Source organism: Homalodisca vitripennis, chromosome 4, assembly GCF_021130785.1.
Source record: "Homalodisca vitripennis isolate AUS2020 chromosome 4, UT_GWSS_2.1, whole genome shotgun sequence".
Classification (NCBI taxonomy): Eukaryota; Metazoa; Arthropoda; class Insecta; order Hemiptera; family Cicadellidae; genus Homalodisca; species Homalodisca vitripennis.
The window spans coordinates 175,455,811-175,469,201 of NC_060210.1; the positions used below are offsets into that span (position 1 = coordinate 175,455,811).

Consider the following 13,391-nt stretch of genomic DNA (forward strand, 5'->3'; position numbering starts at 1 on the left):
ATAATTCACGTGGATTCACATCAAAAAATGTGTTTCTACATTAAACCTCTCTGGTAGTTTAGACTATTATGGCTTGTCGAATAAGATTACTAAACAAATCATTGTTTATATCTGAACAATTGATTTGCCTTTTTAATTAAATGTTACAAGAAGGTATATTTCCTGATTGTTTTTAAAAGTAGTCAAAGTATTTCCTATCGATAAGAAGGTAGATTAAAAACTCCTCTAGCTATCGCCTCATCTCCTTAACACCAATTTTCAGTAAACTATTTGAACACTGTATTGTTAACCAGTTACAATAACTTTTCCTGCATAACGGGTATTTATGTAACAGGAATTTGGGTTTTTATCAGAAATCAATATTACAAAAGCTGATGAAATTTTAGACGGTAATGTTTTAAATCACTTTGGAAACAAAGCACTATCATATGCAACATTAATTAAGCTATCTGAAGCCTTTGATACAATACCACATGAGTTACTTATAAGTAAACTGTATTGTTATGGAGTGAGAGGTAGTGAACTAAGCTTGTTAGCATCGTATTTAAAAGATAAAAACATATAGTTGTTCAAGGTTTTGATTGTTCAACTTAAAAAAAAAAAAAAATAGTGTACCTCAAAGATCTGTTCTGGATTCTTTTTTTTATTTATTGTTGTATTTGATTTTAATTTTTTTAATATGCCATGTATGTGAGTCCTGTTTGCAAATGATGCAACACTTTTAAATAATCATACAACAGTCACATTTATATGAAAATTAAATTATTTAATAATTTCTCAGAAAGTGCATGGCTTATAAATATAAATAGACTGAAATCAGTTGTTTTTATAAAGAAAAAGCATACTACTCTATAAACAAATATTTAGTCTGCGATATTAGTTCTTTAAAATTTGTATATTTAGTTGTTACATTATATTTTAAATTTAGCTAATATGCTAAATATTTTTGAAATATTATAAATTTATTTAATGCTATGTATAACACTTTATTGTTGACAATTTGTAAGTATTTAATTTTTTATATTTCTTTTTGTTTATTAATCCTTGTGAACTTTAATGTATTAAAATACACTTTCAAAATAATTACATTTCTTCTGTGGTAATTTAGTTTAAATACATGAGTTGTGTAAACGGTTGTACATATTTTTTTTGTAGTCTGCCTAGAACTTTTACAATGCTTTAACAAAATATATTGTAACTGTTTTGTTGAATAACGACAAATCAAGAAATCTCAAATTTTACTATGTAATCAAAACACAATTTTTAAAATTATTGTATTAAAAAAATAATTAAATTAGTAAAAACATTACGTGTTGATGGGCATTGTTAAGTGAAATAACTCAAATTGAGTTGCTGTGCAGATGAAGGGTAAAGTAATTGAAACTGTAATTTTTTTGTGAAATGTGATATTACATTATGTATTGTAATATTGAAGTAAATAAACATTTTATAAAATGTAATTAATTTGCTACTTTATTTTAATCTTTAGTAACATTTAATCAAGTACATGGGTATAAAAATGTTACACTTAAAAATGGTAAGATGAGACTAAAAAGAGTACAATAATTTCTTCTGCATTAAAACAGATTCATAATCCCATTCAGATCCTGCTAAAGACTTGTAATGTGGTGTTAGTAGATACGAAAATACTTGTAAAATTAAAAACAAACAGCATGAAGCGCATAATTGGTGATAATTTAGAACCCACGATTTTTATTTTGAATTTTATGAGTATTTTCAAATGAAATATAATTCAATATTTTAAATTTTTAGTACAATTTAAATGCAATTATCAATCTGTATGAATGTATGAGTAATTATTTTACACTTTTTATCCGTTAAATCGTAAGTGCCAACATCTCACACTACTTAACACTATCTAGATATTCCTCCAACCTACATGAGACTCTGGCACTGTAAGGGTTAAAAGCGTACAACACACACACAAACGTAGCATGTTTAATACATTAACAACATGCAATGTCATAATAAATCAAATATTTACCTATTACTGCTGTGTCAAAATTTAAAACATCTATGTCAACGAGTATCTAAAAGTTCAGATTTAGGTGTTTATATAGATTTGGGATCAAGCAAAGAAACTCATTCTGACGTTGAACCGGGCTTTTGTGGTTATAAACTAATTTGAGGAGATGAGATTGATTAGCTCATCATTTTAAAGTGGTATCAGATGGACATATTACTCAGTTGAAGGGTACTTAAATAAATTATATGTTTCAGATTAAAAAGACATTTACATTTACTTTTAGATTAGAAATAACTGTTTTTAACCCTATTAAGATTCATTTTTAGGATACCTCTACAGTGGAAATTCACACGTTTAATATAGCACGGCTAAAACTAAACATTCTGTGAAGATATGAGTTAAGATTTCCATTCTTTGCTTCATAAGTCTATCTAAGATGATTGTTAGTATGTGATATGTTTCTGTGCATGTATGTGTCATGTCCTCGCAGAGTTACATTATCGTATACTACGAACAAAATCATAAATAAGATGTAAATTAGAATTACTGCAAATACTTCAAATCACATGCAAATGTTTGTTTTAATAGTTGAGCATTACCATAGCATACCACTCAGGAGATGGTGAAATTTTTCTTCTCTCTCGGTATTTTTGTACTAAATCATGATGACAAATTGAACTGGATTTGAAATTTTGCATGAAGTTTGATTTCTACATAGGCAAAATCGAATTCCATAATGATGTGTGTATCTCCATGAGATTTGACTGAGCATTAGCGAAGCCTAATTGTTTGCACAGTATCTCGAGAACTGTTTCAGTTAGAGACTTGGACTGCATTTGCGTGCGTTCAAAAAGTAACGGGAATTTCTAAGTTTCACGGGTTTGGAGAGTCCGATTGTCAAGACTGTATTAAAAATTAAGTTGGTAATCATGTTCCTGAAGTATAATAAAATTTCCTGCTGTAATTATTGCTTACTTTTTCAGAGGCAGCTGCTGAAGTTAAGAGGTGTTTCAAGAACTCAGCAATTTTTGTTTGTAAAATAAAAATGGATTAAAGAATTTGTATAAAATTTGGTGTGAAAAATGAAATAAAGTGTAAAAAAGTGTGAGAAATGTTAATGGCCTTTGGTCTATATTGAGTCTGCTATGAGTAAAAAAAGGATTTACGAATGGTATAAACATTTCAAAGATAGCTGTGGAGACATTGAAAATGATGAACGCTCTGGACACCCCGCACATCAACAACTGAATTAAACGTGAAAAAGTGAAAGAAATGATTATGAACATTTTCCGTATTACGATAAGAGAAGTCAGTGAAGATGTTGGCATATTAACCCTTAGCGAGCCACAAATAAATAATCAAAACTACTCCTAAGAGCCATACACCTTAGAAATAAAAAAATTCCCACAAATCAAAACCAATTTGTTTTTATAATTCTTATAACATAAGAGGTAATAAACGACAAATTTTTTTTCACTCTTTATTGTTAATTTACAGTCAAAAAATGGTTAAAATCATAATTTCACTGAAAAAATTTTATTTTGACATTCTGACATCACGTAATAATACATAAACTACACTGTACATTGATTAAAAATATTGATTAACATCTAAATTGAAAAGATAAATACGCTGTTCAAAAATGGAAGGGCGAATAAACATCTACCTCACGGAAGGCTACAGGCAGACTGAGCGCGCGTCAGTAGACGTCGTTGGCTCTGCGGGAGACTATGAACATCTGGCCGCCTGCCATTTTGCCGCTCGAACAAGAGCCGTGACCTTCAAAATAGACACAAACGGTTGTCCCTTGTTTAACAGTTTTTACTAAGTTTGTTAACCAGAAATGCTTTTAAATAATATATTTTTTTTTTTAATTGATTTTGCGTCTGTGGACGTCGTTGGCTTTTAGCGCTAGTTTAGGCATGACGTCTAGTAACGTCATTGGCTCGGAAAGGGTTAATTGGCTCATGCCATGACATTTCTTTTAATGTTTTGGGTATAAAAAGTGTGGCAGCAAAATTTGTTAACAAATTTTTTTATTTTAAACAAAAGCAGCGGTGATGAAAGTTAGTCAGGAGTCACTACATCATGAAGTCAATAACAATACAGAATTACTTAAACATATTTTAACAGGACAAAACATTGGTTTACAGATATGATATCAAAATTACGGCTCAGTCATCTCAGTGGAGGCAATCTGGGGATCGCCAAGACCGAAAAAGACTTGACAAGTGCAGTCAAACGTGAAAGTTATGCTCAAACTGCAAGGTTAATGCACCGTTTGCAAGAAGCAATCTGAAAAAAAAAACCCGGATTTTGGCAAAACAATTCCAATGCAATGGCTTTTGCATCATGAAAATGCACCTGCTCACATTTTATTGGTTGTTCATGAATTCTTAGCCAAAAACAATACTGTAACAATGCCCTAGCCTCCATATTCTCTAAACATGTTTCCATATGACTTTAAATTTCAAAAAATCAAGAGAACATTAAAGGGCCATTATTTTACAATCATAGATGATATTAAAAGTGCATCTCTCAAAGAGCTAAAGGATATCTCACAGATCGAGTTTGAGAAGTGTTTTGAGGATTGGAAGAAGCACTGGCACAAGTGCATAATGTCTAATGGAGACTATTTTGAAGATGAGAACATTAATGTAGATGAAGTAAGAAATATATTTAAAAAAATGAAAATTCCCCTTACTTTTTGAACATACCTCTATTTTGAGCCCTTTCGCTCAGAGGGCTTATACAATTTTTCTTTTATCTGTTTGTTTGTCTGTCTATTTGTCTCTACTCTGAAAGATATCTTGAGAATGAATTAAGCTATGTACCTTATATTTTGCACAAAGCTTCATTACTATATAGACAAGAATGAGTTTGATTACTGTGCATCTCCTTCCATGGGATTTGGCTCAGCATTAACAAAGCTTAACTATCTTCTCGATATCTCAAAACAAAATGAGCTATAGTGTTGAATTTTGCATGAAATTTCACTTCTACTTAGACAAGATTGAGTTCAATGATGTGGCATGTACCTGTACCTCCATGTAATTTAGCTTAGCATTAGTGAATGCTAACTGTCTACTGGATACCTAAAGAATAGTAAAAAAATATGAACTTACCAAAAATTTTTCTTTCCTGTTTTCATCATATGCCCGTAATCCAGTGGCAACTTCAAATAGAACCTGAAAAATAAATGTAAATAACATGAAAATTTAAGTACATGTTGATGTAAATATTTACAGTTTGCTGGGAGTCTCCTCTCTAACTGTGTTGGTTGTTGCTGAAAACATTATCTTCCCTGTTGATGAAAAAAAAAAAACAAAATACAATAAGTAAAAGTAATGGAAGTGATATAAAACACAGATAACTCAGTACAAAGAAATATTGTCAAAACATTTTTTATTAATTAAATTAAAAGTACGATACTTTTAATCTTTTTTTAAAACTATATTAGCATTTATAGACTTTTGGAGTATTGTATCTCCTTTAATTATTAAGATTTAACTTTTTTTGTAAATATTCTATACATAAATTTAATCTAAGGGGCCGGTTCAACAAGTATCGTGACTGGTTCCCTTGTATCCTCAATGGAGCGGTAGAGGGGGTCTGACCAGTCGGCCTCGGTAGTGTGGTTAGCCACCTCTTAGGCACACTTTAATTTGCCTGCGGGTATGTGTTGAGACAGGTGGATTTTTCATTAAACAGACTTATAGAGATGATTCCTTAACCCTATAAGTGGCGGTCATTTGTGGTCTCAGTGGCAGGCCGTTTTTGGGCAAATTGCCGTGATCGTTAAACTTATTTTTAGAAAATATTATCTAAGTGATAACCTAGCAACATTATATATTTTTGTTTTCCTTATGAACTGTAGAATAAGAATAAATATAATATTGGGTGTCTTACCATTATTTTCAGATTAATATCATTGTAGATGTGTAAAAAAATTTTTTTAGAAAAAATAATTTTTAAGTTCTACTGTCCGTCACTTTGAAACTACTGGAGCTACAAAATAATGTCAAATTCACAGAATATACACAATTTTATTCTAAACAAATTACTTCTTATACATTTTTTTCTATTTACAAGAACAAAAAAGTTAGATGGGAAAAACTAAATCTATGTATAAACTGGTTTTTTTACTCCCGAGTCACTGGAAGGGGCTTGTCTTTTCCTCCCAGTAGTGTAGGGCCTATAATAGTGGCATAGTTTGTCATAGCACAGTATATTTCGTAAATATAAAACAGGAATTGTCTTATCGCAAACCCCTCCCCATCCTCAGACAGAGGTCAAAGTCGAGCGATCTAGTAGATAACGTGACTACAGATTCTCGCCGCCCGTTCAGCTGGTGCGCCGCATTCTTGTACTTTTCGTGCTGAAGTGTGTGTCGCTTTGTTGTACTTCCGTGTTTTACTGTGTGTGTAATAGATTAGTGATGACACAATGAGAATTTGGGATTTACCCAGGAGCGAAGAGGGGGCCATTCGTTTTTTTACAAGATCATGACTAGTTGCCTACATCTAAAATATGCGTTGTGGTCGGCAGTTGCTGCTGAAGGCGGAAATCCACTAGACTCACTCATCCTTGGTATTGCTGCTTTCTGGGCGTCACAGGAAACCCATTAACAATTAATAATCATTGTAAGTTTGTAATTGAAGAGTTGCTTTTTCGTTCTATAATGTTTTTTTATATATAAATTTAGTTGTTTGTTTTCCTCATACTGGTGTAGTCGGTATAATCCCAAAGTATCCCAACATTTTCCATGACGAACGAATAACCTAAACATTTACCGGTAACACAAACGTGATAAACAATAATATACTGACAATAACAGTACACAAAGTCGCCAAAAAAAGCAGTGACGAGACGAGTAGACAGCTGTTCTCTCGTCTGCCGCCAGGTCAAACGAAAACCGTCGGAATCATTTAAGCCAGCAAACATTAGTAACATGAATACACACTATACTATATGATATGTATAGGAAATTTCATGGAGAATACGATAGTTCAAACTAGGCCTAAAAATAATGGACGGTTGCGGAACAACGGCCTTAAATGTGAAGCGATGGCTGTGACGGCGCTTGCCACTTCGCGGCGGCGTGAATCATACGTCTCAGACGGCGCTTGCCACTTAGAGGGTTAAGCCACACAAGTTATTGTATTGAAGGCCGGGAGCTCATCAAAGAAGATCATCACTTTGGACGGCCAGCAACTGCTAGAACCGATGCTCAGGTGGCTAAGGTGAAAACAGTTTTGGACTCTGACAGGCATTTAACTATCGCCCTTATTAATGAGATCAGCCTTTCAGTAGGAACCGTCCACACCATTGTATCAAAGGATGTTGCAATGAGAAAAGTGTGTGCAAAGCTGGTGCCAAAAGTCTTGAGGAACAAAAACTGTCATGGGTGGAAATTTCGCAAGAAATTTTGGAATGCATCGAAGAAGTTGAAGATTTTCTCAACAACGTTTTTACCGGCAAAGAATTGTGGTTGTTCCAGTACGACCTAGTAACTAAACGTCAAAGTTCTGAATAGCACAAGCAGGGGTTCCCAGGTCTGTAAAAAGCTTGGATGTCAAATCAAATTCGAAACCATGCTGATTGTTTTTTTCCAACCGACGTAGCATTGTTAACAAGGAATTTGTGCCTACCGGAAAGACGACCATAAATAGTGTATTTTAGGTGCAAGTACTGACACCTGCAAAATCATATAACATGCGTGTGACCAGCCATTATAAAGAATTGGAAACTTCACCATGACAATGCACCGTGCCACGGTGCGATTGTTTTGAGGCAGCTGCTGGTGAAATTCTGCATGGAAACGTTGCCTCACTCCTCCTAAAGCCTAGACCTGACTCCACCAGACTTTTTCTGTGAATGAAAAGGGAGCTCAAGGAACATCACTTCAACTCCATCGAGGCAGTTCAAGAGGCAACGATAAAGGTTCTTAAAAGCATTTCGGAAACCGACTTCCAGCGGGCTTTTGACGAATGGCAGACACGCCGAACTAAGTGTATTGATACAGGAGGGATGTATTTTGAAGATTATTAAGTAATTGTAATGATACCTGCAATAAATTTTGTTTCTTGGAACCAGTTCTGATATTTACTGAACAGACCCTGTATCTAGGAACTCTTTAGTATTTGTTTTTGGTGAATTATGAATACCTGCTACATCAAATTCTATATTTTGTCAATTTATTGACACAAAACTCAAACAGTTTTTCTTGTAATAATTTAGTTTTTAAGGACTATAAAAATTGTACTTTGTTTTCCTTATACTTTGGTATTTCACAATAGCATAACTCAACCCTTACATCACCATTGCGTGACAAGTGCGAACCAACTAGGTAGTTCTCTATATTTAAACGTTCAATTTCTTCTTCTTTCATGTCATGTTCACTGAAAATAAGGATATGAGGTTTTAGCTCATACAGAATTATATGTAAGCATTACATTTTTTATTTAAAATGCTTAATATTTTAATGAAATTATTTTTATAATCATTGATGGAATCTAAATTTACGAGGCATGTCCAGAAAGTAAGTGTACCGGTAGGGGTCTCACAGCTGTAGGGAATACTTTTTTGACATGTTGGCAACACTGCCGCGAAGCCTGACTCCTCCCCTTCAAAACAAGACCAATCCGAGGTTAGTGTGTTGAAAACTATTGACACAGTAGCATCTCTCGCGAAAAATGTTGATCGTATCTCCCGACAAGTGCGAAATTCACACCGTCATTCGCTACCTTGTTGTGAAGGGAAAAGCTCCGGTTGAAATTTATAATGAGATGAAAACTGTTTACAGTAATGGAGCTATGAATCATATGAGTGTGTACAAGTGGTGTCACTAAAGTTTAAAAATGGCCGTACTTTCGTGCATGATGATCAGAGGAGCGGAAGACCTTCAATTGTGACTGACGAAAAAACTTGTGGAAAAAATCGAGATTGACATTAGATGAACTTTCTGCGATGTTTCCACAAATCTCCAGAACCCTGATACATGAAACAATCACAGAAACTCTCGGATATCGGAAATTGTCTGTGAGGTGGGTCCCAAAACAGCTGACAGAACAGCACAAGTTGAATTGAGTGCAGGGCTTCAAAGAGTTTTTGGAACACTACGAACTTGGAGGCGATGATGTTCTCTACTCTATTGTTACTGGAGACGAAACTTGGGTTGCCCACTACACGCCTGAAACTAAGAGGCAGTTCCAGCAATGGCGTCACACCTTGTCACCCTCCACCAAGAAATTCAAAACCACAATTTCAGCCAAAAAAAACCATAAAGGAATAATTTTGATTGAATATCTGCCTCACACAGAGACCATCAACGCGGCAAGATACTGTGAGATGCTAAAAAATTGAGGGCGATTGTGAAAGGGCAATTCACAATAAAAGGAGGGAGGGGCATGCTGACGAAGGGAGTCTACCTGATGCACGACAATGCCAGACCTCACACGGTCAATGCCACGAAGCAGCTCTTGGACTCTTTTGGATGGGATGTTTTGAACCACCCCCCATATTCCCCTGACCTGGCCCCTTCAGATTTCTATCTCTTCACTTCCCTGAAGGTATACATGAGTGGAAACAAGTTTTCAACGGAAGAGGAGGTGAAGGTGGAAGGTGGAGAAATGGGCGGGAGACTTCTTCGTGGCAGGCATCAACAAAATTGATCCCACGGCTCACCACTTGCATCGAGAGGGATGGTGACTATGTTGAAAAATAACTTACGTATGTACAAGTGTAACCAAGTATGTTTTTGTTTTAATACATTTTTTTGAACCCTACATAAATTAAGTACACTCACTTTCTGGAAGTGCCTTGTAGTGACGGTTTAGTTACTGTGACTGGGTGACTAAGGGATAAAATTTGCACAAATAATAATTTTAGTTATAAAGATTACAAGTAATATTGGGGGGTACTGTAACACTTACAAACTGACTTTCATTCAATGTACTTTTACCAGCTTGCCCTTTAACTGCTTAACTATAAGATGGTTCTCATGGGACAACTCGAGAATACTGTGTCAGTGGTGTAGATATCATTCTTGTTAGATATCTCAGATAGGATTTGACCAGCATCAAAGTGAAATGCCTGATATTATTGAGAAGTCTTTGCCTTTGATTCAGCACTTTGTGTGGCGATTCCTTACACTTGTAGACTGCACTATTCAAAAAATTGAGGAACTCTTCATGTGACAGTCCGACTTGTGACTTGTTCTAATGCTTATGTAAGTTAAAATGTTAATAGCAACTCTTTTTTCTTGTTGAAATTTGTGAAGGTAATCATAAAAAGTGGTCAAGTTTAATTTTGTCTCTCACACATCCCATTTAAATCAGTTTTACTCAATGCTGTATGGATTAATATTTTAATTACAAATGAGTCATGCTTTTGTAACTGTTCTTTCTTTTAGTAAGCTACAGTTTTAGAAACTGTAAAAAAGACAAAAAAGCTATGACATACTCATTTAAGATGTGACATAAAATATCCAATGATTTAAAAACAAAATAAATTCAGCACTTTCATACGTTTCTTATTTTTAACAGTATTTAAAAACTATAAAAAATGAAAATTATCTATTTTATGTACAAACAGGTTCAAACTAAAAATTGGAATAATTAAGAAGAAATTAAATAATTAAAATAAAAAAAAAATGTAATTTCCAGTTATATAATATATACATACTGCCACAGCTATGCACACAATTTCCTCCTGAATAACAGATATGCCATAGGCATATTTTTTGTAAATGGAATACCAATCACCTCTGAGATAAGTAATGACCATTGGAAGATATTCATAACTCCTGATACTTTAGAATGGTTGTACTTTAAGTTAAATTACAGTGTGTCAAGGTCCTGAAGTCGGTGAGTTACAGTTAAATTATAAGCACAAATGATGAAATTTCTATGCAACATTGTATGGCATTTAATTGAATAGCTACAAAGATTTCAGTAGCACTCAAAATATTTTAGGCCAATGGGGAGGAATCTTGAAGTTGTTATGCATAGCTTTCTTAATGACAGCATATATGATGTAATATGATGAAGATCTATGTTTATTTTGAAACATAAGTAAACATATTTGAGATATATATATTATTTCACTGTCAATGCAAAATTTTATTACAATCGTACATACTAACTTTTGTGCAAAAAAGAAGAAAAAACATCCAAACTGTGACATCTGTATTTTAATAATTATTAATTTATTTGTATACATTGATAAGTTACTTAGCTACAGTAGTAGACTGTCTATTGGGTAAAAATTACAACATGAAGATACTGATCAACAATACTTTATTTCATTAACTGCCAATGTTCATGGCAGGCTTGATTATATTAGCAATGAGATGTTTGCAGTCTGCTGCAAAACCTTATTGCACATGAACATCACTTATCATTGAGGGGTTTCAGTGACATTTTAATATTGAATTTGAATGCTCTTCAACTCATAATGTGCCACTTTATCTTAATTATATAAAGTATACAGTCATATTTTATTTTAAAATACTTACCACTCCAAAACTGTAAGTGTCAACTTTTACAGAGAACTGCTTAGCCCTCAGGAACTCATCAGGTAAGTACGGTCTTGTCCCATGGACTCTGCTCACTTTGACATGAGTGTACTGCTGCAGTGGACCTTCTCGGGCCAGGCCAAAGTCTCCTAGTCTGGGCTCAAAGTTGTTGTCCAGCAGAATGTTTGCACTGCAATGCAGAAGGGTTTTTTTTTAGATAATAAGAATTCACACTTCGAATCAGCGTCGGAGACTTCATGCTCACCTTACAGCAGACAGATATCCTAGCCAGGAGAATGACTCCTAATGGAGACATCCTAGCCAGGAGAATGACTCCTAATGGAGACATCCTAGCCAGGAGAATGACTCATAATGGAGACATCCTAGCCAGGAGAATGACTCCTAATGGAGACATCCTAGCCAGGAGAATGACTCCTAATGGAGACATCCTAGCCAGGAGAATGATTCCTAATGGAGACATCCTAGCCAGGAGAATGACTCCTAATGTAGACATCCTAGCCAGGAGAATGACTCCTAATGGAGACATCCTAGCCAGGAGAATGACTCCTAATGGAGACATCCTAGCCAGGAGAATGATTCCTAATGGAGACATCCTAGCCAGGAGAATGACTCCTAATGTAGACATCCTAGCCAGGAGAATGACTCCTAATGGAGACATCCTAGCCAGGAGAATGACTCCTAATGGAGACATCCTAGCCAGGAGAATGACTCCTAATGGAGACATCCTAGCCAGGAGAACGACTCCTAATGGACCAATGTTTACTATTTGCAATTTTGATATAATAGTAGTTCAGGTGGAGTTTCTCACCAAATTTCAGTCTTTTTGCTTAACTCATTTGAACATTATTGTGTATACAGACAGATACACAAAAAGCTAGAAAGTTTCTTTTGTCATCAACTGATGGGTAGGAATTTGTTAAATGCTAAGCCAATAAACTTCAAATTAGCTAGTTAAAAATATATAAATATGATTTAACCCTTTTAGCACCAAGCATATTTGACAGCTCACGCCATATAACGCCAAAGTTACTGATACGGGGCTTCGTGTCTGGGGTATGTATTAGCCACTGGGTATGTAACGGTAGTGCCGGAGCAATTTTACGACTTATAACACACATAGACATAAATCGTTGCTATTTTGCTAACTTTTATGATAAAATAATGATTTTGGTCTTTTTTTGGTTAATAGGAAAACAATAACACATAATAAAATTTATAACATTTTTACCTTTAAAAGGTGTAAATCTTTAACTCTAATACAGGCAATGGTATTACTCTGCACTGGTGACTCTCTTTCATCAGTCACACAGGTTTTATTTATAGTGTACTTTTAGTTACTATGTAAATATTTTTAACAAAATTTAAAAAGATTTTGTAAATAATATTCTGTTGCACAACTGCTTAGCAATAAGTTTATCACGTGCACAACGGCTTAGCAACAAATTTTACATGTGCAATTGCTTAGCAATAAGTTTTTCACCAAAACTGTAATTTATAACTTATTCTAAATTTTGTGCAAATTCAAAAAGTATATAGTTATTCTCACTTTTACCTCAAATCTGATTTGTTCTATAGCTTTATATGAAATAGCATGCTGTTCCTTTTTTTGTTTTTTTTTTTAATAGGTTGATATCTAAATAAATTATATTGTGGGTAAACATAATCTTATGACTGCATTTGTTCTTATATAAGTACAGGTATAATAGTTTAAATAGGTAATAGGTAAAATGAATAGTAAATTTGAATCCTACCTTATTTACACATGTACAATTAATACAGTTCCATCTTTCAGTCATTGTCACTAGATTCCAATCCGAGTTTGCGGCCTCTCTGTCGAACTGGTCTAGCATAGTGTTCGAGCAGATG

General features: G+C 34.2%; 1 protein-coding gene across 2 annotated transcripts in view; it reads right to left on the bottom strand.

The window, feature by feature from the left end:
* The window catches only part of LOC124360702 (serine/threonine-protein kinase pelle-like), a 76,528-nt gene that overhangs the window by 20,605 nt on the left and 42,532 nt on the right, over positions 1-13,391 (bottom strand). For both annotated transcript variants that reach the window (XM_046814532.1, XM_046814533.1), the window contains 2 exons: positions 11,505-11,694; positions 5,113-5,175 (listed from right to left, as the gene is read on the bottom strand). In XM_046814532.1, the coding sequence (XP_046670488.1) occupies positions 5,113-5,175; positions 11,505-11,694 (253 nt within the window). The remainder of the gene's footprint in view (positions 1-5,112; positions 5,176-11,504; positions 11,695-13,391) is intronic.